At 40.9% G+C, this 26,467-nt stretch overlaps 2 protein-coding genes across 2 annotated transcripts in view; both read left to right on the top strand.

Moving 5' to 3' along the window:
- Positions 1 to 10: 10 nt before the first annotated feature.
- LOC129814413 (leptin receptor gene-related protein-like) lies at positions 11 to 5,735 on the top strand. The gene is made up of 4 exons (XM_055867520.1): positions 11 to 324; positions 1,494 to 1,569; positions 1,856 to 2,042; positions 2,324 to 5,735. The coding sequence occupies exons 1-4, from the start codon at positions 309 to 311 to the stop codon at positions 2,432 to 2,434; spliced, it is 390 nt and encodes a 129-aa protein (XP_055723495.1). The 5' UTR covers positions 11 to 308; the 3' UTR covers positions 2,435 to 5,735.
- A 2,784-nt stretch (positions 5,736 to 8,519) lies between these two features.
- LOC129814410 (cAMP-specific 3',5'-cyclic phosphodiesterase 4B-like) overlaps positions 8,520 to 26,467 on the top strand; it is a 144,408-nt gene continuing 126,460 nt past the window's right edge. Inside the window, exon 1 of the mRNA XM_055867516.1 lies at positions 8,520 to 8,733. The gene's annotated coding sequence lies outside the window, so the exon portion shown is untranslated. The remainder of the gene's footprint in view (positions 8,734 to 26,467) is intronic.

Here is a 26,467-nt window from a genome sequence, read left to right as displayed (position 1 = left end):
TAGCTAACTAACCAACACTGTAACGATGTATTTGAGAGACAAGTGTTCATTGTGTAAATTTATTTTTTGTTTTCAATAAACATTAGGAGACGAAATATAGTTTACACGTTGTCAATAATATAAGCCAACCGTGTCTGAATTGCCCCATTGTTGCGCACGCGTCGGTATCGGAAACAGCTCCTTTAAGAAAGTCATTTGAAGCAAAGAAAAAGTTCAAAGGAGGAAATAGGAAGTCAGTCTCGAATGTCAACACAACAAACAAAGCACAAAGAAGAGGAACGGACAGACAATTTAAGACGTTTAAGACAATGGCGGGTATTAAAGGTAAAAAAATAAATATGTACTTGCTCTACAAAACTCTTTAACTTGTTTCCATAAAATGTTTTCCCGCCACTGGTAAGTCAAGTGTAACATTGTCTGTATCGAGTCAACGTACGACCACTCGTTACTGTCACATATCACGTTTGGTTTGTGGTGATACATTGACCGTGCACTCAGTGGTGGAAAATGTACTCAATTGTCATACTTGAGTAAAAGTAAAGATACCTTAACAGAAAATGACTCAAGTAAAAGTGAAAGTCACCCAGTAATTACTACTTATGTAAAAGTCTAAAATTATTTGGTTTTAAATATAGTTAAGTGTCAAAAGTATTTGTAATGGCTCACATATACTTAAGTATCAAAAGTAAAAGTATACATCGTTTCAAATTCCTTATATTAAGCAAATATTTTTATTTACGGGTATCCAGGGGCACACTCCAACACATCATTTACAAATTAAGCATTTGTGTTTCGTGAGTCCGTGCGTCCGCCAGATCAGAGGCAGTAGGGATGGCCAGGGATGTTCTCTTGATTAGTGCGTGAATTTGACAATTTTTATGTCCTGCTAAGCATAAAAAATGTGAAGAGTACTTTTGGGTGTCAGGGAAGATTTACGTAGTAAAAAGTACATCATTTTCTTTAGGAATTTAGTGAAGTAAAAGTTGTCAAAATATAAATAGTAAAGTACAGATACTCCAAAAAATTACTTAAGTAGTACTTTAAAGTATTTTTACTTAAGTACTTTACAGCACTGCATGCATGTTTATTTGTCCAGTATTGAAAATAACAAAAGCATACAAATGACTTGTGAATTTCCTAACATTGATAATTTCACAATAGAGGGGGGTGGAAGCCAATCCACATTGAAAACTGTCAACCAACTCTTGCTTGAGGGACTACCAAAGATAAGATAATGTAACTTAATTGTGTCCGTAACATTTGTCTTTTTATTTACTTTCATGATGGCAGAACCGTATTATTAGTATAATACACTGTTATAAGTTGCATATGTCATAACCCTGAGTATTTGAAATAGCCTACTTAACTCCCTTGCCCTGGATGGGGCATTTGGCTCCTTAGATTCCACTCAATAGTCTACTACTCTATCTTGCTAAGTACCCTGTCTCTAAAGTTATAACTACCTCAACATTTCTGTTTTTGTCATCCTATAGCGCTGGTTGGGTTGTCCTTCAGTGGAGCCATTGGCTTGACATTCCTCCTGTTGAGCTGTGCCTTGGAGCAATATGGGTACGTATTTGCCCCCTACCTCTGAAATCTGTGAGACACTCTTGCTAAATTGGACAACATGTGGAAGTTAACTATATAACTAACTGCGATGCAATGCCTATATTAGTGTCATGTTTTTCGCCAGGGTGGTTAACCCTATTGGAGCAGTGGTTAGTGGGTTTGCATGGGGGCTGGGTGACCTGGATTCGAGACCCACAAAAGGTGTTACACTGATGGCGTTTGCTATGTTCTGAATCTGTGACAAATAAACTAGATGAATGTTAACACAACTGATTTGTTTTCACAGGGTGTACTGGCCCCTCTTCATCCTTTTCTTCTACATACTCTCTCCTATCCCCACCTTTATATCCAGAAGGCTCAGTGATGACAGTGATGTGGCCAGCAACGCATGCAGAGAGCTGGCATACTTCCTCACTACGGGAATTGTGGTATCTGCGTTCGCGCTTCCCATCATAATGGCCCGGGGTGCAGTAGTGAGTCCTGATATTGTCAATGGCCAATGACTGTCATGTGTTGGGTTTAGTTGCTTTATGCCATGAATAACTGGTTCAGGGTCAGTTTAAGTTTACAACTTTCGCTAGTTGTGTCCTATCTAGGTTGTGTTCATGTCACAAGACAGAAAACATTTTCAAATGTTTTGCAACGGAGAATGAAAATGAACCTTTCTTATTTGACAAGTCCATGTAGTACATCCCTGTTTCAGTTTGTTTTCTTCTGTTTGGTGCCCAATGAACATTATCCTGTTCTCTTGCAGATCCAGTTGGGGGCCTGTGGCCTGGTGATGGCCGGCAACGTTTTCATCTTCCTCACCATCCTTGGCTTCTTCCTGGTGTTTGGAGGGGAAGACGACTTCAGCTGGGAGTAGTGATAGACCGTCTGTGAATCTCTGGCCAAACAGAGCCACAATCCCAAATGGACCCCTAGACCCTATGCATTTGTGGAGATCTGAGAGGATTAGACAGGTGTAAGTAATATGGTAATAGCTCCATCTTGCCCTCTGATAGGCTTGCTAGGTGGAAGTTTCACCATACCAGTCAAATCTTCTCTGATCTCCACAAGTGCATGTGGTGTAGGATCTAGGGGTCGATTTGAGATTAGGCAATGTGAAGAGGTATGCTTAGGTATAAGCATGTGGTGAAATATCACCAAGGGAAGAGTGGTTGTTTCTGGACAGGACCCACTTCTCTACAATCATGTATGTATGTATGTATGTATGTATGTATGTATGTATGTATGTATGTATGTATGTATGTATGTATGTATGTATGTATGCTACAAAACTATAGTTTAACAAGAAATTTGTGAAGTGGTTGAAAAATGAGTTTTAATGACTCCAACTGTATGTATGTATGCACATGCATTCATGCATACAGTTGGAGTCATTAAAACAAATTTTTCAACCACTCCACAAATTTCTTGTTAGCAAGTTATAGTTTTGGCAAGTCTGTTAGGACATCTACTTTGTGCATGACACAAGTTATTTTTCCAACAATTGTTTACAGACAGACTATTTCACTTATAATTCACTGTATTACAATTCCAGTGGGTCAGAAGTTTACATACATTAAGTTGACTGTGTCTTTAAACAGCTTGGAAAATTCCAGAAGATGATGTCATGGCTTTAGAAGTTTCTGTTAGGCTAATTGACATCATTTGAGTCAATTGGAGGTGTACCCATGGATGAATTTCAAGGCATACCTTCAAACTCAGTGCCTCTGCTTGACATCATGGGAAAATCCAAAGAAATCAGCCAAGACCTCAGATTTTTTTTTTTTTTAGACCTCCACAAGTCTGGTATATTCTTGGGAGCAATTTCCAAATGCCTGAAGGTACCACGTTCATCTGTACAAACAATAGTATGCAAGTATAAACACCATGGGACCACGCAGCCTTCATACCGTTCAGGAAGGATACGTGTTCTGTCTCCTAGAGATGAATGTACTTTGGTGCGAAAAGTACAAATCAATGCCAGAACAACAGCAAAGGATCTTGTGAAGATGCTGGAGGAAACAGGTACAAAAGTATCTATATCCACAGTCAAACAAGTCCTATATCGACATAACCTGAAAGGCAGCTCAGCAAGGAAGAAGCCACTGCTCCAAAACCGCCATAAAAAAGCCAGACTACGGTTTGCAACTGCACATGGGGACAAAGATCGTACTTTTTGGAGAAATGTCCTCTAGTCTGATGAAACAAAAATAGAACTGTTGGCCATAATGACCATCGTTATGTTTGGCGGGAAAAGGGGGATGCTTACAAGCCGAAGAACACCATCCCAACCGTGAAGCACGGGGGTGGCAGCATCATGTTGTGTGGGTGCTTTGCTGTAGAAGGGACTGGTGCACTTCACAAAATAGACGGCATCACGAGGAAGGAAAATTATGTGGATATATTAAAGCAACATCTCCAAGACATCAGTCAGGAAGATAAAGCTTGATCACAAGTGGGTCTTCCAAAGTTGTGGCAAATGGCTTAAGGACAACAGTCAAAGTATTGGAGTGGCCATCACAAAGCCCTGACCACAAAGCCCTCACCTCAATTCTATAGAAAATTTGTGGGCAGAACTCAGAAGACGTGTGTGAACAAGGAGGCTGACAAACCTGACGTAGTTAGACCAGCTCTGTCAGGAGGAATGGGCCAAAATTCACCCAACTTATTGTGGGAAGCTTGTGGAAGGCTACCCAAAACGTTTGACCCAAGTTAAACAATTTAAAGGCAATGCTACCAAATACTTATTGAGTGTGTGTAAACTTCTGACCCACTGGGAATGTGATGAAAGAAATAAAACCTGAAATAAATTATTCTCTCGACTATTATTCTGACATTTCACATTCTTAAAATAAAGTGGTGATCCTAACTGACCTAAGACAGGGAATTTTTACTCAGATTAAATTGTGAATTGTGAAAAGGTGAGTTTAAATGTATTTGGCAAAGGTAAACTTCTTCAACTGTATATGTATGTGTATATATATGTATGTGTGTATGTATGTATCTGTATATGATTGCAACAACTTCTATATGCTTCAATGAACGTATCATATAAGGGATACTGTTGAATGATTTTTGTGGTTATCACCACATTCTGTTTCTATTCTTTTCAGGGAGCATTCTGTTTGAAAATGTATCTTGCTTATTTTAAGTATTAGCGTTTCAAATTATCTACCCATACTCATTCTTGCAGTTGATTTACGTTTGTACTTTTGTTTGTGGTTGTATGTGTTTATCTATTTTATATGATCTTTGGGTATGACTAGATAATCAAGTCAAGGTGTAGTCAACGTTTTTGTAGTTTGTCATTTTAAACATTTTGCTCCAAGACAAAAAAAAAGCCTTATTCTAGGCCTTGCTGCAAATGTTTACAGTAATACCAAACGACAGTTTAAGAAAATAAGTTAGACACGATTCACCCACCATGGTTTCTGACGAGTGTCTATGATTATTAAACACATTATTAATTCTAATTGAGTAATTATGTTACACCCTTATTATTAAGTTAACAAATGTATTTTTGAATTACATGTGTTTAATATGTTTGTCTTCACTGAGGACAGAAGCCAAAATGGGGTTTTGTGAACCATGGGCTACATTGGTACAGTAGATGAATGGTGAGTTTTCACATGAAATGTTAATACTATATATTTGCTGTTTTTTGTTCTAATGAAGTGCCCACTTTTCTGTTCACCCAAAAGTGCCTAGTAAAATGTACTATTTTTACTGATTCAAAAAGTTCTTAAGAGTTTGAGTCACTTTTTACATTCTATATTGGTATAGCCTTCTGAGAACCCATAGTGTATTCTAGAACTCTGTTTTGCGATATTCCAATTAATAACCGAATGTAACAACACCACTTCATTCTGATTTCATGTTACTATAAGTATGCTAAAATGTCTAGTTTTCACCGAAGGGTCAATTTAATTAACAACATTTCCGCATGATCTCATATCATGAAATGGAAAAAAAAACGTTATTATACTATATGTGTCTCATTAGCTATCATTCATTATGAAGTCTTTGTGTTGCATATACATGTACTGTAAGTGTGAACCCAAGACTTAACAGCACTTTCAAAACACTAGAGAGCACTAGAGAGACCTGTTTTGAAACTCCTGACAAAATCCTATACATAGTCTGTTTTCTAACATTAATTAAAGCACTATTGAAATATATTTCCTCTTTGGTTTTAATATGTCAATATATCAATGGCCATCTTTTGAGTCCATTTTTGCAGCTTTACATCACAAAGGGATTGACATGGAGAGAAAGATTTGGGACAGAAAGCCAGAACAAGTGCAGTCATTTTATTGAATCTTATTAATGAATCGGATATAATTAGACTCATTTATTAATGGTGCAGTTGTTAATTTCTTGGAGATGCTCTGCTAGCAGCATTTAATGCATTGAGTGCTGATTTACCTACAGTACGATTCAAAAGTTTGGACACACCTACTCATTCAAGCGCTTTTCTTTATTTTTACTTTTTCTACATTTGTTGAATAATAGTGCAGATATCAAAACTATGGAATAACACATATGGAATCATGTAGTAACCAAAAAAGTGTTAAATCAAAATATATTTTAGATTCTTCTAAGTAGCCACCGTTTGCCTTGATGACACTGTTGCACAGTCTTGGCATTCTCTCAACCAGCTTCAACTGGAATGCTTTTTCAACAGTCTTGAAGGAGTTCCCACATATGCTGAGCACTTGTTGGCTGCTTTTCCTTCACTCTGAGGTCCAACTCATCCCAAACCATCTCAATTGGGTTGAGGCTGGGGGATTGTGGAGGAATTACTCTCCTTCTTGGTCAAACATCCCTTACACAGCCTGGAGGTGTGTTTTGGGTCATTCTGTTGAAAAACAAATGATAGTCCCACTAAGTGCAAACTAGATTGGATGGCATATCGCTGCAGAATGCTGTGGTAGCCATGCTTGTTAAGTGTGCCTTGAGTTCTAAATGAATTACTGACAGTGTTACCAGAAAAGCACCATCACCTTCTCCGTGCTTCACAGTGGGAACCACAAATGCGGAGATCATCCATTCAACTACTCTGCGTCTCACAAAGACGGCAGTTGGAACCAAAAATCTCAAATTTGGGCTCATCAGACCAAAGGACAGATTTCCACCGCTCTAATGTCCATTGCTCGTGTTTCTTGGCCAAAGCAAGTCTCTTCTTATTGATGTCCTTTAGTAGTGGTTTCTTTGCAGAAATTCTACCAAGAAGGCCTGATTAATGCAGTCTCCTCTGAACAGTTGATGTTGATGTCTCTGTTAATTGAATTCTGTGAAGCATTTATTTGTGCTGCAATCTGAGATGCAGTTAACTATAATGAATTTATCCCCTGCAGCAGAGGTAACTCCAGGTCTTCCTTTCCTGTGGCGGTCCTCATGAGAGTTTCATCATAGCGCTTGGTTTTTGTGACTGCACTTGAAGAAACTTGACATTTTCCAGATTGACTGACCTTCATGTCTTAAACTAATGAAGGACTGTCCATTCTTTTTTCTTATTTGAGCTGTTCTTGCCATAATATGGACTTGGTATTTTACCAAATAGGGCTATCTTCTGTATGTCACCCCTACCTTGTCACAACACAACTGATTGGCTCAAACGCATTAAGTAAGAAAGAAATTCCGCAAATGAGCTTTTAACAAGGCACACCTGTTAATTGAAATGCATTCCAGGTAACTACCTCATGAAGCTGGTTAAGTGAATGCCAAGAGTGTGCAAAGCAGTCAAGGCATACGGTGGCTACTTTGAAGAATCTTAAAAATAAAATATATTTTGATTTAACACTTTCTTGGTTACTACATGATTCCATATGTGCTATTTCATAGTTTTGATGTCTTCACTATTATTCTACCATATAGAAAATAGTAAAAATAACGAAAAACCCTTGAATGAGTAGTTGTGACCAAACTTTTGACTGGTACTATGTGTGCATGCACCTGTGGCTGTGTGATTGACAGCAGCACTAACACTATCTACCAGCTCTCACAGTCTCATGTCAGAATTAGATGTTCATCCATGTTTCTAGAACATCACATTTTTAAGTTGTTCCAAGTGTAGCATTTCAAAGTGTTTAAGGCTATGTTTTTAGGGTTAGGGTTACCTTTAGGTGTTAACCACAAGTTTATAAGGTTAGGCATTAACTATGAATGCTTAAGGTAAAGGTTAAGATTTGGGATAAGCTTAAAACAACTTTCTATCGCTGGATTCGAACATGCAACCTTTGGAGCCAGAGGCAGATGCTCAGGGAGCAGGATGAAGGTAGGATGAACAAAAAGAAGGGACACTGTGATGGCCATCCTTGGCACCAGGGACAACCGTTGCCTGGCAACAGCCTAGAAATCAAAGCTGTTTGGACCAGCCTGTCTGGCCTTGAACATAACTCCTCAAAGGTGTAACAGATAGGCAGTGCTCACTGCTCACAGTTGGCCGCCCAACAGTTACCATGCAGGTGCATGACTTTAGAGAAGTAGGGTGAAGTTGCCCCTAGACACTGATCTTTTCCCCCACTAATAGTTAACGTTAGGACCAGGGGCAGAGGAAGCTGATCCTACATCTGTACCTGGGGGAAACACCCCATCAGGTGAGATATGCAGGGAAAGTTACTGTTAGGATACTGTGGGTGGCCCTGCAGTGTCAGAGGGCTAATTGAGTATTATGCAGTATAATGACTGCAGGAGATTTTGAATTGCCTGGCTGGATGGACTGCTGATGGGGATTGACTGAGATAGGCCTATTAGAATCATGAATGCTGATGATGTCAGTTTGATGTCATTTGTTATGTAGGCTATGTCATTTGTTATGTAGGCTATTTGCCAGCATCAAAACTGGTACAAACAGAGAAAGAGAGGGCGCGCACGAGAGAGACAGAAGTCCATGAAGAATAAAATGAGCGCGTCGGGAGAGGGATGGGGGGGGTCCTTCTGTAGTCTGCATCAAAGCTAAAAGAGAGAGGGAGAGAGAGAGAGAAAGAGGCGGACGCTGGAGAGTCAAGGGGAATATAAAGAGCACGCGGAAAGCAAGTCAGACTAAACTCGAAGAAGCAAGCGACAGAGCACACAGGAGGCTGAAGTCAGAGTCCGGACCGCCTGTTCATACTTCATAAATACGTGTGTCATTCTATTACCCCCCTCCGTGTGGAAAAGTGGACTAATCTCTGGGTAAGGCGTCTTTTACGTTCAATGCTTTTTTATGAAGGGAGAGATGGCTCAGTCAGCTAGCCTTTTGCCTCGAGAGAGGCTGAGGATGATTTTAACATATCTTAGTCTTGACGTATCTACCATATCTTAACTCGCTCATGTTGGCCCATTCAAGTCAGAATTCAAGTTCAGAAGCGTAGTTGTGCTCCACGCACGTGAGTACGAAAGTGGCTGCCCCATGGAAACAACCCGCTGGGCATACACTGGTTAAATCAACATTGTTTCCACATAATTTCAATGAAATTACGTTGAACTAACATGGAATAGACTCTGAATTGTATTTTGTGCCCGGTGGGAAGTGTTTATCGTGTAGCCAATCGACTATTGCCAAGGTGTGGTTAAGTTGCTGTAGCCTACTAAGGCTAACATTTTGCAATGGACACTGAAAGAACAATATTTCAATATACCTGCAATTCGGGGCGTTCCTGCATGTGGGCGTTTCTGCATGTACAGGAAGCCCCCACTCCGAGCATCCCATTGGTTCCTGCATGAACGCAGGAACGCTTGTGTGACACTTGATATTTTGTATTTCCCCTGATTGTCTATGCGATTTAAAATGTTGGTCAAAGGGAAATAAAACGTATGAGTTTTTCGGTGGCAAAGGACACTGTCTACCGGTGTCGCCCCCACCTGCTGTGTACCGGAATCTTCCTAACTAGCTAGTTGGTAACAACTTAGCACACAGTTCTTTGCTCCCGCCTGCCGTACAACTGTCCTCTTTAACAGAACTGCGGGAACAGTGCCCGGCGGAGGCGAAAGACACTGTCTACCAGTGTGCTATCTAGATACCTAACCGGCTTCCCACCTGTTGTGTACCGAAGTCCTAGCTTGCTAACTATCTAGCTAGCACCCAGTGTATTAAACGCCTGCCGAACAACTGCCCTTGTTAACTTCTTTATGATAGGGGGCAGCATTTTCACTTTTGGATGAATTGCGTGCCCATAGTGAACTGCCTCCTACTCTGTCCCAGATGCTAATATATGCATATTATTATTACTATTGGATATAAAACACTCTGAAGTTTCTAAAACTGTTTGAATGATCTATGCGAGTATAACAGAACTCATATGGCAGGCAAAAACCGGAGAGAAAAATCCAAACAGGAAGTGAGAATTCTGAGACTGGTCAATATTCAACTCATCACCGATTCAGTTCCCTGTAAGATACGGATATGTTTGCACTTCCTACGCCTTCCACTAGATGTCAACAGTCTGTAGAACGTGGAATGAAGCCTCTAGTGTGATGTGGGGCCGGATGGGAGGTGTTTCAGTCATTGTTCTGGCAGTATGCCAGTTCCTGGTCATGCACTTTCCTCATGATATCGCCTTGCGTTCCATAACTTCTACAGATTTGAAGGAATGCTCCGGTTGGAACGTTATTGGATATATATGATAACAACATCCTGAAGATTGATTCTATACTTAGTTTGACCAGTTTATTCGACCTGTTATATAACTTTTTGAAGTTTTCGTCCGAGTTCGCCTGCATCTGCGCGAGCGTTTGGACATGTGCACTAAACATGCTAACAAAAGTAGCTACTTAGACATAATGGACATTATCGAACAAAACAACGATTTATTGTGGAACTAGGATTCCTGGGAGTGCATTCTGATGAAGATGATCAAAGATAAGGGAATATTTATGATGTAATTTCGTATTTCTGTTGACTCCAACATGACGGAGAAATGTTGTTATTTTTTAGCGCTGTCTCAGATTATTCCATGGTGTGCTTTTTACGTAAAGTTTTTGGGAAATCTGACACAGCGGAACAAGTGTATCTTTAATTCAATGTAAAACATGTATCTTTCATCAAAGTTTATGATGAGTATTTGTGTTATTTGACGTGGCTCTCTGCAATTTTTACGGATATTTTGGAGCCGTTTCTGAACATGGCGCCAATGTAAACCGAGATTTGTGGATATAAATATGCACATTATCGAACAAAACAAAGGTATTGTGTAACATGATGTCCTATGAGTGTCATTTGATGAAGATCATCAAAGGTTAGTGATTAATTTGATCTCTACTTCTGCTTTTTGTGACTACTATCTTTTGCTGGGAAAATGGCTGTGTTTTTCTGTGGCTATGTACTGAGCTAACATAATCGTTTGGTGTGCTTTCACCGTAAATCCTTTTTTTAAGCAGACATGTTGGCTGGATTCACAACATGTGTAGCTTTAATTTGGTGTCTTTCGTGTGTGATTTCATGAAAGATTGATTTTTATAGTAATATATTTGAATTTGGAGCGCTACATTTTTTTCTGGCTTTTGGCCAAGTGGGACGCTACCGTCCAACATATCCCAGAGAAGTTAACAGAACTGCGGGAAAACAGCGCCCGACAGGCGGGTGAAGGACAACGGTAGACAGTGTCCCATCTAGCTAGCTACCATTGTCACCCCTGCCTCTTCTGTGGGGTTTATCGGCGGTTGGCATCCAACGTTGTGGTTCATTACCGCCACCTATTGTACTGGTGCGCTCTGCCTCCCGCATGTGTACGTACTGGAGTCCTCGCCTAAAAATGGACCAGTAGAAGAGGGGCTTCTGCAGATGCAGGAACGCCCTGAATTGCGGGCTGCAATTGCACCCTACACAACTCACGTAACAACATTTAATTCCATAATCTTGTGTAGGTTGATATTTATTGGGATGAATCTTGTCCTGGAGGCAGAGCTGAGAGATTCTCACTAGATGGGCCAGCTGCAAAGTCAATTGGCTATATAGGCTATTTTAAATTCATGAAAATACAAATTATTTTAAGGTTAGGGTTAAGCATAAGGTTTGCAGTGTGGTTAAGGTTAGGTTTAAAATCTGATTTTATGACTAGCTGTGCCAGCTAGTGACTACCCTGCAGAGCTGCTTCCACTATTCCAATAATTGGCAACCTGCTAATCTTGTGTAGGCTTTGTTTGTTATTTTGCACAACTCGTTCACCTAAACTAGTGTAAATCAGTGCAATTTACAGAGAAGGCTACCATTAGGGGGAAGAATGAGAGAAGCCAGGTTCATTCAAAGGTACTTGTGCATGGTGAGTGAAAGCGATGGAGAAAGGCATTGTCTTTATATCAGATCACATCACTCCTAGGTGATGCTTGTCCCTCAACCGATCTGTCTTGTAGGATGTCTTTGTTTTACACCTTTACCTATCCTGTTCCGCACGGGTGTATGTTGATTTTTGTCTAACCCCACCAGACACGTTCATGACATGCAGGTTAAAATGGCAAATCCAACTGTGAACCAATAATTCATTTGGGGATGGGTTAAAACACTAGCTTGCTGTTGCTGGCTAAAAATCTGGATATTTGTAGAAGTTGGACTCGTCTTGAGTCATACAAAATCATGCGTTCTCTACTCTGACAATTAATCCACAGATAAAAGGGGTAACCTAGTTAGTTTTTTAACGTGCATTACCGCCACCTGGACTGGAGTGTGGAACTCCAGTCAATCATCCACGTGAGTTTGTATGTTGAAATATGTTCTACCCCCTTGTGGCTTTGAGTCAGTGACTCTTATCACGGAGAGAAATTGGAGAGGTGCGACTTGCAGCACGTCAAGGATCTAAAATAGAACTTGGTTCTAGAACTCCAGACGCCCGTTGACGTACATAAGCAGTTTGGATGAAATTATTGAATAATGATTGTATGCGTACATTTATTTCACAATGCTCGCACACAGAACTAGGTCGGTTTACTCGGCATGTTATGTCAGATCCCGTCACTCCTACGTAACACTCGTCCCTCAACGGATCTGACAAAATTCTCTGGTCTGATTAAACCAAGATTGAACTCTTTGGCCTGAATGCTAAGCGTAACTTCTGGATGAAATCTGGCACCATCCCTACAGTGAAGCATGGTGGTGGCAGCATCATGCTGTGGGGGTTTTTTAGTGGCAGGGACTGGGAGACCAGTCAGGATCGAGGGAAAGATGAACGGAGCAAAGTACAGCGTGATCATTGATGAAAACCTGCTACAGAACCTCAGCCTGGGGCGATGGTTCTCCTTCCAACAGGACAATGACCACAAGCACACAGCCAAGGCAATGCAGGAGTGGCTTCGGGACAAGTCTCTGAATGTCCTTGAGTGGCCCAGCCAGAGCCCGGACTTGAACCCGATCGAACATCTCTGGAGAGACCTGAAAATAGCTGTGCAGCGACGCTCCCCATCCAACCTGACAGAGCTTGAAAAGATCTGCAGAGAAGATTGAAACTCCCCAAATACAGGTGTGCCACACTTGTAGCATCATACTCAAGGCTGTAATCACTGCCAAAGGTGCTTCAACAAAGTACTGAGTAAAGGGTATGAATACTTATGTGATGTCTTTTTTGTTTGCAAACATTTCTAAACTGTTTTTGGTTTGTCATTATGGGGTATTGTGTGTAGACTTATGATTATTTAAAAATCAATTTTATAATAAGGCTGTAACAAAGTCAACGAGTCTGAATACTTTCCAAATGTACTGTACAATGCCTTCAGAAAGTATTCAGACCGCTGGATTTATGCCACATTTTGTTGTTACAGACTGAATTCAAAAGTTATTTATTTTCTACAAACAATACCCCATGACAAAGTCAAAACCTGTTTTTAGAAATGGACTCCCCCTTCAAATGAGTGAATTCGGCTATTTCAGCCACACCCGTTGCTGACAGATGTATAAAATCGAGCACACAGCCATGCAATCTCCATAGACAGTGGCAGTAGAATGGCCTTACTAACGAGCTCAGTGACTTTCAACATGCCACCTTTCCAACAAGTTAGTTTGTCAAAATCCTGCCCTGCTAGAACTGCCCCGGTCAACTGTAAGTGCTGTTATTGTGATGTGGAAACGTCAAGGAGCAACATCGGCTCAGCCGCAAAGTGGTTGGCCACACCAGCTCACAGAACGGGACCGACGAATGCTGATGCGCGTAAAAAATGTCGGTCCTCGGTTGCAACACTCACTACTGAGTTCCAAACTGCCTCTGAATGCAACGTTAACACAATAACTGTTCGTCGGGAGCTTCATGAAGTGGGTTTCAATGGCCGAGCAGCCACACAGAAGCCTAAGATCAACATGTGCAATGCCAAGCGTCTGTTGGTGTGGCGTCATTGGACTCTGGAGCAGTGGAAACGTGTTCTCTAGAGTGATGAATCACGCTTCATCTGGCAGTCCGACAGACAAATCTGGGTTTGGCGGATGCCAGGAGATCGCTAGCTGCCCAAATGCATAGTGCCAACTGTAAAGTTTGGAGGAGAAATAATGGTCTGGGGCTGTTTTTCACGGTTCTGGCTAGGCCCCTTAGTTCCAGTGACGGGAAATCTTAACACCTCAGCATACAATGCTGTGCTTCCACTTTGTGGCAAGTTTGGGGAAGGCCCTTTCCTGTTTCAGCATGACAATGCCCCCATGTACAAAAGTGTCCATGCAGAAATGGTTTGTCGAGATCGGTGTGGAAGAACTTGACTAGCTTGCACAGAGCCCCGACCTCAACCCTATCACCCTATTGAACGCCTTTGGGATGAATTGGAATGCCGACTGCGAGCCAGGCCTAATCACCCAACATTAGTGCTTCTGAATGGAAGCAAGTCCCCGCAGAAATGTTCCAACAGCTAGCGGCAAGCCTTCCCAGAAGAGTGGAAGCTTTTATAGTAGCAAAGGGGGGCCAACTCCATATTAGTGCCCATGAGTTTGGAATGATATGTTTGGGGAGCATGTGTCCACATACATTTGGTCATGGAGTGTAAGTATTCTCACCCTGAGTCGATACAGAATCACAGTAGGCAGCGATTACAGTCTTTCTGGGTACGTTTAAGAGGTTTGCACACCTGTATTGTACAATACTTCAAGCGCAGTCAAGTTGGTTGTTTAATACTGGTTAGACAGACATTTTTAAGTCTTGTTATAGGTTCTTGTCCTGCTGAAAGGTTAATTTGTCTCCCAGTGTCTGTTGGAAAGCAGACAATCGGGTTTTCCTCTAAGATTTTGCCTGTGCTTAGCTCTATCCCATTTAAATTTCATCCAGAAAAACGACCTAGTTCTTGCCAATGACAAGCATACCTATAACATGATGCAGCCATCACCATGCTTGAAAATATGAGGAGTGGTCCTCAGTGACGTGTTGAATTTGCCCAAAACATAACATTTTGTATTCAGGATATAAAGGTACATTTATTTGCCACTTTTTTTGCAGTTTTTTACTTTAGTGCCTAGATGCATGTTTTGAAATATTCGTATTCTGTACAGGCTTCCCTGTTTTTTTCACAATACTAACATTTAGGTTAGTATTGTGGTGTAACTATGTTGTTGATCCATTCTCAGTTTCTTACAATCACAGCCATTAAACTCCAACTGTTTTGAAGTCACACATGGTGAAATCCGGTTTCCCTCCTCTCCGGCAATTGAGTCAGGAAGAACACCCAGGTAACCTTTCTAAATGACTATCGCCCTGCAGTACTCAATCTGTAGCCATGAAATGTTTTGTAAGCCATGACCAGCCTTTCATCAATGTCATCATCTCAGACACCCTGGACCCACTCCAATTCGCATACCGCCCCAACTGATCCACAGATGACGCATTCTCTATTGCACTCCACACTGCCCTTTCCCACCTGGACAAAATAAACTGGACTGGACTTTCTGCCGGGCCGCCCCCAGGTAGGCAACAACGCATCTGCAATGCTGCCGGCAACACGGGGGGGGGGGGATGCGTGTGTAGCCCCCTCCTATACTCCCTGTTCACCCACGACTGATGACATGACAGTGGTAGTCCTGATCACCGACGACGATGAGACCGCTTACAGGGAGGAGGTCAGAGACCTGGCAGTGTGGTGCCAGGACAACAACCTCTCCCTCAACGTCAGCTGCAGGAAATGGAGGGATGCCTCCATTCACCTCGACGGGGATGTAGTGAAGACGCTTCAAGTTCCTCAGTGTCCACATCACTAAGGACCTTTCATGGTCCAAACATACCAACACAGTCGTGAAGAGGACACGACAACGCCTCTTCCCTCTCAGGAGGCTGAAAATGTTTGGCATCCTAAAGTTTTACAGCTGCACCATTTTGAGAGCATCTTGACTGGCTGCATCGATGCTTGGTATGGCAACTGCTTGGCATCTGACCGCAAGGCGCTACAGAGGGTAGTGCGTACGGCCTAGTACATCACTGGGGCCGAGTTCCCTGTCGTCCAGGACCTCTATACCAGGCGGCGTCAGAGGAAGGCCCTAAAAATGGTCATAGACCAGCCACCCAAATCACAGTGTGTTCTGTTTGCTACCGCACGGCAAGCGGTACCGGAGCTCCTAGTCTGGGACCAAACGGCTCCTGAACAGCTTCTACCCCAAAGCCATAAGATTGCTGAACAGTTCATTAAACTCCTACCTGGACTTTCTGCTTTTCACCCCCTACCTACATGTACATAGTACTTGAATCACCTAACCAAACCTACATGTACATAATACCTCGTACCCCAGTACACTGACTCTTGTACCCCCAGTATATAGCCTTGTTATTGTTATTGTGCCATTTTAATTGTGTTACTAGTTTGTTTTATCTATATCTTTAATTTTCTTTCATTCTAACTTCATTGTTGGGAAAGGGCTCATTAGTAAGCATTTCACAGTAAAGTCTACACTTGTTGTTTTTGGCGCATGGGACAAATAAAATTGTATCTTTTGTAGTGACTGGGTATATTGCTACACCATCAAAAGTGTAATTAATAACGTCAACATGCTCAAAGGGATATTCAATGTCTGCTTTTTTATTTTTGACAATCTACCGCTAGGTGCTCTTTGCGAGGCATTGGAAAACCTCCCAGGTCTTTGTGGTTGAATCTGTTTTGAAATTCACTGCTTGACTGAGGGACCTTACAATTATCTGTGTGTGTGTGTGGTACAGAGATGTGGTAGTCATTCAAGAATCATGTTAACACTTGTTCAACCCTATTATTGCACACAGAGTTCATGCAACTTATTATGTGACTTAAGAAAATTCTTACTCCTGAACTTATTTAGGCTTGCCATAACGGGGTAACTGAAGACGTTTTTAGCGTTTCAATTTAATTAATTTTAAATTCAGGTATCAACACAACAAAATGTGGAAGAAGTCCAGGGGTGTGAAGGCACTGTACTGCTCATGAAGCACACAACTCCTTAGCTAGATGTGAAATGGTGCGACTAAGACTTCCCTAACCAAAACACATGAACATTTATTTAACAATTCATTGTTTTAGCTTTGATTAATTCAGCCTGTTTTGAGGATGAAATTGGGTAAATCATTTAGTCACCAGGGGAAGACATCTGGGATTTAGGGGTTACTGTACTGAGTGTGGGGACCCCTCATGTCTTAGGCATCTAATCATCCACTTTTTAATTTGGTCATTCATCAACCCCTGATAAAATCGGCTAAACATTGAAATAAAATAAGTGTGTTTTAAAGACTGACTCTAGCGATTGCTGAACTATCCCAAGTATATAAATACACTAAAGTGCAACAAGTTTTGAATGAAGTTATTGCCTACCGTTATTGGTAACCCAATAGCATTGTTTTGGACAAAGTCTCACAGTACAGCCAAACCGAAAAATGCCGCCTAGATACCTCCTCTCTGGATGCAAGACGACCAATCTAACCAACAAGTCCAGAACACCGCCGAAGATGGTTGGAATTTGCTGGGATGGACGAGCTGGACCTTTTTTTTTTTTTTTTTTTAAGGCCACACAGACAAATCCTTTTGCGTCTCACGTTAGTGAAGGATTTGATAGCACTTTATTTGGATTAAACCATCACAAACGTTGAGGACGGACAAGAAAGGTAGGCTAGCTCACCCTTGCTGTTTTAATGAGTAATATGTTTGCCTTGGTGTAAATATTTCATTCTGGTCATCTAAAAACTGTTTAAATACTGCCGAAAGCAGTCTTATTTGTTTATACCTTGGCTTGCTGTAGTTGCCTTTGCTTGCTAAACAAGGCCAATTCTGTAAACGAAGCATGATAATGGGAACGCATTTGCAGAGTTCCTGCATAATTTCCGACCATCCCTCCGTGACAATGCAAAAGAACATAGCTTCGCAAATGGGCTAGCTAGCTATTCACAACGACCTGCGAGTTGTTTGTCTGGCATGTACTAGCTGCAAGACTTGTCAAAAGATTATGCTAACTAAACCCATTTACCAGTGGTATCATGATACCTGTTCAGATGTGTAGTAGACCTGCACCTACTAGCTAGGCTTTATCACAGATAAAAACAAGGGTTAGTTATACAAATGTTTGGCTTTGTTTCTGTAGTTATTTGCTTTTTGTTTCAGGTCATCCCCGACCTCGTCTGAAGACTGTCTATTCCGCTCCCGCACTTGTAGCTTTGATAAAACCACCAAAGGCACCCTATTCATTGTGCATGTGTCAGCAGCCACAGCATTCAGCAGTGAATCCTTTGCCTCCAGAACAGCCTGAATCTACAAGGTGTTGGAAACGTTGTACAGGGATGTTGGTCCATGCTGACGCGATTGCATCATGCAGTTGCTTCAGATTGGACGGCGGTATAGTAATTCTGCGACCAGCCCGTTCCATCATCTAAAATATGCTCTATTGGGTTGAGGTCTAGGGACTGCACAGGCCAATCAAGTAAACTGAACTCGCTGTAATGTTTCAAGCAATGTCTTTCCACTCAATTGTCCAGTGTTGGTGATCGTGTGCCCACTGGAGCCGCTTGTTTTTAGCTGATAGGAGTGGTACCCGGTGTGGTCGTCTGCTGCAATAGCCCATCCATGACAAGTATCGATGAGTTGTGCGTTCCAAGATGCCATTCTGCAAACCACTGTTGTACTGCCTGTTAGCTTGCACGATTCTTGCCATTCTCCTTCGACCATTCTCATCAACACGCTTTCACCCACAGGACTGCCGCTGACTGGATGTTTTTAGTTTGTTGCGCTGTTCTCAAACTCTAGATACTGTCGTGCGTGAAAAGCACAGGAGGAAGGCCGTTACTGAGTTCCGGTGTGCCTGGTACCGCTGATCATACCACGCTGTCGCTTGGGTCGGTCGTTTTGCCCATTCTAACATTAAATTGAACAGTAAGTAAATGTCTCGATGCTGATCTGCCTGCTTTATAAAACAAGGCGACGTGACTCACTGTCCATAGGAGCAAATATTTTGGGGTGAACGGTGTACCTAATAAACTGTCCAGTAAGTGTATAACATAAGGTCTTTATGATTAGCCCTTGTAGAGTAAACTGAGTGTACCGTATCACCCCTATAGGTCACTGTGCAAACTATGGAAGCTGTACATCAATGGGCTTTACAACCAGGGGTTGGAACCCAACATTTTATATCGGATTTTCAGATCGCTTCGTTCTAAACCGAACAAATATATATATATATATATATTTTTCTGTTCCGACTGGCAAAATAAGTAACGGTTTACATTGTTCCTTTTTAAACTTTTACATTTAGATCGACATCAAATTACTTCACCTATCAATGCGGATCTAGCAGCTTGCTATTGAACGGGCAAGCTATAGCTAGTTGTTTCCATGCATTGGACAGACCAGTGTAGGGTGCGAGGTGGGGAGAGCGTGGAGGAGGAGGCTTGGCTTGAAGCGCTGGGAATCTTGTTGTGACCTGCATAATCTGAATTAGTCCCACAGAATTATACCTATGGAGGAGCGGCTTCTATGAAGGAACTTTAATTGTCTTTGAACTTCCGAGAGTCGGTTTAACGTTTTACCAGAGCTAGCTAGCTAACAAACTTGTGTGTGCAGAGCTGCACCAGAATTAAAATAAAAACATGTTTTACCTGTACTTAATAAATCCATTGTAAAATATGATAACTATAGTATCCTTAATTAGCATTGAAAAAGTTAATCCATTGTTTTAAAAGGGATCTCTCCCTAATTTCTGAATCACGCTTGTAACGGTAGCCTACACAAGCGCACACGCTGGCAAAATTTCCAGGTGGCAGGCAGACACTGGAGTTTTTGAGTGATCGAGTAGAGGTCGACCGATTATGATTTTTCAATAGCGATTATTGGAGGACCAAAAAAAGCCGGTACCCATTAAATCGGTCGATTTAAAAATATATATTATTTATTTCTAATAATGACAATTACAACAATACTGAATGAACACTTATTTTAACTTTTAATAAAATCAATTTAGCCTCATAAATAATGGAACATGTTTAAATAATGCAAAAATAAAGTGTTGGAGAAGAAAGTAAAAGTGCAATATGTGCCATGTAAGAAAGCTAATGTTTAAGTTCCTTGCGCAGAACATGAGAACATATGAAAGCTGGTGGTTCCTTTTAACATGAGTCTTCAATATTCCCAGGTAAGAAGTTTTAGGTTGTAGTTATTATAGGAATTATAGGACTATTTCTCTCTCTACGATTTGTATTTCATATACCTTTGACTATTGGATGTTCTTATAGGCACTTTAGTATTGCCAGTGTAACAATATAGCTTCCATCCCTCTCCTCGCCGACAGCTGAGGAAAACATCAGGTTTCAGTAGCCAAAGTTGTAAATATAAATAGTGAAGTAATGTACAGATACTGTAAAAAACAACTTAAGTAATACTTTTAAAGTATTTTACACCACTGGCTACTGAAACCTGATGTTTTCCTCAGCTGTTGGCATGTTTTCGCAGTGGCCACAACAAGAACACCTGTGGGTACAAATAAATGTTATTAGCAAGTAGCAGATCACTGCAGGTAATGAGCTAAACACCATTAATTCTAAACAGTGGCTTGGAAATACATTGGCATGGATAAAGTAAGCAAATGGCTAGCTAGCTAAAAAGCTAATATCAAACCACTCATAATTGCCAAATTTGCATTTAGACTGATAGCCGCAAGACAATGGCAACATTGCTATCATAATAAGCGCCATAAACTAAGAACCAGTGAATAAACAAATCGATTAGGCTCCAGGTTATAATGTTTATAGACAGAGGCCAGTTAGATACATTTAGCTAGCTATAACAACGTTAGCTAGGCTACATAATGTTGCATACCATTCAGACACGGGGTGGTCGAACGTCGTTTTCCAAACTCACTTCGTTGCTAGAAGCCAATGGCTCGAACAAGTGTGATGACCTCAAAACTCTTCACATCGTCACGTTTTTGTATTTTTTTTTTATAGTTCTGAAAACTAAACTGTCCCTTGTCTTTATCTTTTTTTAAATAACTGTTTTATTTATCAGAGCCCGAGTTATGAGCTTTTAAAGGTAAAGCTGAAAAAACAGCATTCAAAAATATAGTTTTCGAATTCAATTGAGGCATGAGAGAGAAACAACAACACTCAGCATGATTGCCACTATGTAATATTTTTAAAACAGCAACTACTGGTATTGTTTAAATCATTACTAGAACAAATTATTATACTTTACAATCATGGATACTGTCACAATCGTGTGGGAGTAAGACGGACCAAAACGCAGCATGTGGAAAATAAGCCATCTTCTTATATTTATGAAGAAGGCAAAACGAAACAAAACACTTACAAACTAACAAAACAACAAACGACCGTGAAGCTATAAACGTAGTGCACACACACACGCTACAAACGTTCACATAGACAATTCCCCCACAACAAACTAAAGCCTATGGCTACCTTAAATATGGCTCCCAATCAGAGACAACAGAAACCAGCTGTCTCTAATTGGGAACCCATTCAGGCAACCATAGACTTTCCTAGACAACTACACACAACATAGACACAGCTAGACAACTATACTAAACATAAACCCAACTACTCTAAATAAACCCCCTAAACCTTACAATCACCCTGGACACTACAAAACCCACAAATACCCATGTCACACCCTGACCTAACTAAAAATAATAAAGAAAACAAAGAATACTAAGGCCAGGGCGTGACAGATACACACTGAAGTGTACATTTGAATTGGAGCCAAAGTAGTGTACATTTCAGTGTGACTATGAACCGTCAACAACATCCTTCAAAATAAAAACATTTTAAAGAAAGATCTGTTGACTATATACAACACTGGATGGCATGAAAGATGGCAAAAATTATGATCATTGAAATTCTGCTTGCAGGAACGGATACTGGAGTTGCCGACATCTCTGCTGAGAGATTAGATTAAATGAGTAGGAAAAACAATTCAATACTCACAACACCACAAGACAATCACATATAACTGTAGAGAAGCAAGTCAAATACTAGTGTGCAAAACGAAAGTGACTGGGTAGTGGCGTGTGTTGACCAACAAAAAGACCTGTAACAAACACAAACTACTACAGTAGGTCATCATTCTTACCCTAGCTGAGTGCTCCATGGTAACGACCACGTTGAATCCAGTGCAAGCCACTAGATTCATGAGCCTGCCCATTCCCTTCATCTTACCCTGAGGGGGGGGGGGGGGGAACATGTTTCAGTGCTTTCAGTCATTATTTGCGTCCACAATAAAGTAAATTGTCATGGAGTCACAAATGTTTTCAACACACACACAGGGGCACTCTTCCGCTGTGTGTCTTATCTCTATCTCTCCCTCGGTCTCAATGAATTAACATTCACTTGTTAGCTATCTAACCTGTTTTGTGGGATACAGGGATGAAAAATACCATGGCTAGTGAAATAGTAAGTGAAACATTTAGGTTATAGCAGCGACTTGTCTTCAATAGTACTGTCACTCCAACAACACTGGCTATAGCCTACTACAACACAAAGAAGATGCAGGTAGTGAAGGCCTGATGGTTTATAAAGTCTAGCTAATGCATTGTGTTCTTAACCAGCTAGCTAGCATATCTTGCCTTGCTAGCTTCTTGTTGAAGATGCTCCCATCCATGATCAGAGCATAGTTGCAGCTTTTCTCAAAGTAATGACAACTAACTAGCTAAATCAAACTACAAGCAACATTCGCTATTTATCTGAGAAGTCAGCTTCAACGATGATTGAGGACAAACTATACTGAACAAAAATATAAATGTAATGTGTTGGTTTCATGAGCTGAAATAAAAGATCCCAGAAATGTTCCATACACACGAAAAGCTAATTTCTCTGAGTTTGTCCACAAATTTGTTTACATCCCTGTTAGTGAGCACTTCTCCATATCAAGAAGCTGATTAAACTGCATGGTTATTACACAGGTGCACCTTGTGTTGGGGACAATAAAAGGCCACTCAAAAGTGTAGTTTTGTCAACCCAATGTCACAGAGGTCTCAAGTTATGAGGGAGTGTGCAATTGGCATGCAGGAATGTCCACCAGAGCTAGGGGTTGATACATTTTTTGTTAGGGCAAATCAAGTCTGAAATTTCAAAGTGGTAATTATAAACTTCAGAAGCCTTTTTTAAAACTCAAATACACTACATGTTTGCATTTTCTGCAAATTAAGATGTTACAAATTTTAGGCTGTAGTCCTCCTTTTTAAATTACTTGCATTTGCTTTCACCACCTTTTCAGAAAAATGACCATACGATAAGCTGACTAAGATATGGTAAAAAACGAATAAATACAGGTGCCTTAGGCCCCTAGGAGAGGCATTACTGTTTTTGTCTTGTTCTATATCAATATGGAACCCTTTCCATGGAGGTTATTTCAGTAAAATTACAAATTTACCACATTTTATTGATTTAATAGCAAGTAGTTGAGTGACTTTCAGTGTCCGAGACCAGAAAAATATAGACATTTACTCATCCAGAGCTAAGCTTTAGCAATGTTGCTAGTTATCTGTAGGATATAGTTCCTTAAAATGACACACTATCTCTTTAACAAATGTGTGATGAACATATATTTGAGGAAGTATTAGAAAGAAGGGTATTCTTTCATCATTTAAATATCAGTACTTTATTAAAATTGAAATAATTTTAACATGTCTGAATCCAGATTGCCATAAATTTCTATCTTTGATTGTACAAACATTTTAGGAATATGATACTCTAGGTACCTTTTTTAAGATGAGGAGGACCTTAATGGGTTATGAAAGAAGAATTCACTACAAAACAGTTCTGAGATCGGGGAGGTGAAAACTTTTGATGCTCAATATCTCAGAACTATGTTTTGCGCAGATAGAACCTTTTATAGCCCCATGGTCTCGATTTGTCATTATTTTTCAAAGTGGATACTGTAATAGCCAGAGGGTGACTATAAATTAAATGCTTCATGATTCTGACTGTGATAGATGTCTGGCCAGAAGCCCCAGCTGATCAGGATGCCATGCTTTCTGTGCAGCTACATCAAGGGAGCCTGAAGATGATTGACGTCTGGAATTTCTACATTACTGTCTGATGAAGAATATATGTCAGGGGAGTGGAAATTCGATCCCAGATCCCCACTGAGCTTCTGGCTGGTCTCTGATATGGAATATCAAGCCTGTGGTAGCTGGAGCTGATTTACCATTGTGTATGGTGCCTTTGCAGTATCAAAACATATGCACCGAGGGAATAATGTTTTTAGACTTTGCCTAAAGGCCATCTATGATAGATTAACATGGATGCACATTGCACACCTAACTCGGTTTCCTTCCCTAGCTGAAGCTTTGAGAAGTGCCTGGTAGGTCAGCCAAAGCTGCGCTCTGAATTATGTTCCCGTCTCTAGACATTTCGAGGGGCCGAGCTCTGATTCAGTACATGTCATCTAGTGAAATTGACAGAACTTCCCCATCCCTGGTCTCCCGTTTTGTCATTTCCCCATTATCCCTCTCTGTCTGTCATCAAGACTCACCCAGAGGAGGGATTTTAATCCATCAAGCAACACGCTGTCCACTGCCATTGAATGAAGGTAATTGACAAGCTCACCCAGATGATAAATGTTTCTAAACAATTAGACTTCCTGCAGTGGGTTGCTGGGTCACTTAGCTACAGCGCTCCGCGTAAGCGGGACGGGTCGGCACTAAAAGCGTGATGAATTAGTCGCTACTGTAACTACTCCTCTCTGAGTGGAATTGCCGATTTTCTTACAGAAAAGTGCTCTACTAAATCGTTTTTGGGCCCAGAAAAGCTTATCTAGCCTTATGTTAAATAAGGCAGGTATGAAGTAGGGCTGTGACGATTATGGAATTAGGGGTAAGGATTAATTGTCATGCGAATAGCACGGTTATGGATGTAATTGGCATTTTTGTAGAAAAATGTTTTGAGCTTGTAATGCACCATAATGCATCTTTGAAACTTAGCTACGACATACCTAATGAATGCAACACAGCTTTGGTGACACCTTCTCAAAAAACGAATGGTTCTGACCGCTTTGAAATGTTGGAAATGAAGCTCCACCCAACCGTGACAGTCTGCTCGTAAAATAATGACCAACTTTACACTCTTCATGTATATAAAAAAAAAAAAAAACTGCTATGGGGAAACTATATCTACTTTAATATCAAATTCAATCCCCTCTTCTCATATAATGAATGTGTTAATACTAATATGACGATTATTACGCATAATTGTTGGTGACACAATTGTGCAAGCCCTAGTAGGAAGCACATCCAATCTTTGTTCAGTTTCTGAGTGTGGGTACTCAATCTACTGCAGAAAGGAATCCAAAACTGCTCATATGTCCTCAAAATTGTTCTTGTCATTGGGAATGTGGGACTATGTCAAGCTTATTGGCTTGCTCTGGGACTCATGTGGAGGAGTCAAGTCTTAGTCAGCCTAGAGCGCCGTAGATTTACAATGGCAAAACGATTTGAGTGCCATTGTGGCACCCGTAGTTCCAAGATCATTACATTCTACTAAGGATGTAAATGACAATGTTATTGTCATGGAACGTTTGGTTCCAACATGGTCAACACTAGTTAACAACCCAGTATCTCTGTGTCTTCTGAACAGCCATGTCTCTGGCAGTGCCCTGGGGGAGTCTGTCTTGGCCAGGCTGTGCTATATACCGTGGCCGTCATCTGTGATCTCATCTCGCAACTGCTACACAATCCTCTCTCTCCTCCCTCTTTCCTCTCTCCTCTCTGAGTCTGTGTGTTGGCTTTCTGTCTTATTGGCATTGAGAGATGCATTTTGGAAACACTCACTGATGTCTATAACATTTATCTGTCTTTGGACTCATGGTTATAATTCCATGTTTTGAGTGGCCTACAAAGGTAATGTGTCATGACCCTTGCCTTTGCCCGTTGTGACGTGCATTGCAGTCAGTGCGTGTCTGCTGAAATTGATTAGGCTTACATAGGATCAATGATCCATGGTAAATTGAAAAAATACATACAAATCAGTCAACAAGGTCAATTGGGATCAAATGTCCAATGAATTGTCTGGAGGCAGTTGACATTGGGATTGATAGCCTATGGTTATTTAGATATGATGTTAATGTATTATGTGTCACTCTTGCTGCTGGTGATTCTCTGATTCACCTCTACGCAGACGACGCCATTCTGTATACTTCTGGCCCTTCTTTGGACACTGTGTTAACTAACCTCCAGACGAGCTTCAATGCCACACAACTCTCCTTCCGTGGCCTCCAACTGCTCTTAAATGCTAGTAAAACTAAATGAATGCTCATTAACCGATCGCTGTCCACACCTACCCACCCGTCCAGCATCACTACTCTGGACGGTTCTGACTTAGAACATGTGGACAACTACAAATACCTAGGTGTCTGGTTAGACTAAACTCTCCTTCCATACTCACATTAAGCATCTCCAATCCAAAATTACATCTAGAATCGGCTTCCTATTTCGTAACAAAGCATCCTTCATTCATGCTGCTAAACATACCCTTGTAAAACTGACTATCCTACCGATCCTTGACATCGGCAATGTCATTTACAA

This window comes from Salvelinus fontinalis, chromosome 17 (genome assembly GCF_029448725.1).
Source record: "Salvelinus fontinalis isolate EN_2023a chromosome 17, ASM2944872v1, whole genome shotgun sequence".
NCBI classification, from domain to species: Eukaryota; Metazoa; Chordata; class Actinopteri; order Salmoniformes; family Salmonidae; genus Salvelinus; species Salvelinus fontinalis.
The sequence above is the reverse complement of the archived record's forward strand: the minus strand, read 5'-3'. Positions and strand labels throughout refer to the sequence as shown.

Coding starts and splice junctions, on each gene's coding strand:
- LOC129814413 (XM_055867520.1), top strand. Junction 1,570..1,855: donor TGTGCCTTGGAGCAATATGG/GTACGTATTTGC, acceptor TTGTTTTCACAG/GGTGTACTGGCCCCTCTTCA. Junction 2,043..2,323: donor TAATGGCCCGGGGTGCAGTA/GTGAGTCCTGAT, acceptor GTTCTCTTGCAG/ATCCAGTTGGGGGCCTGTGG.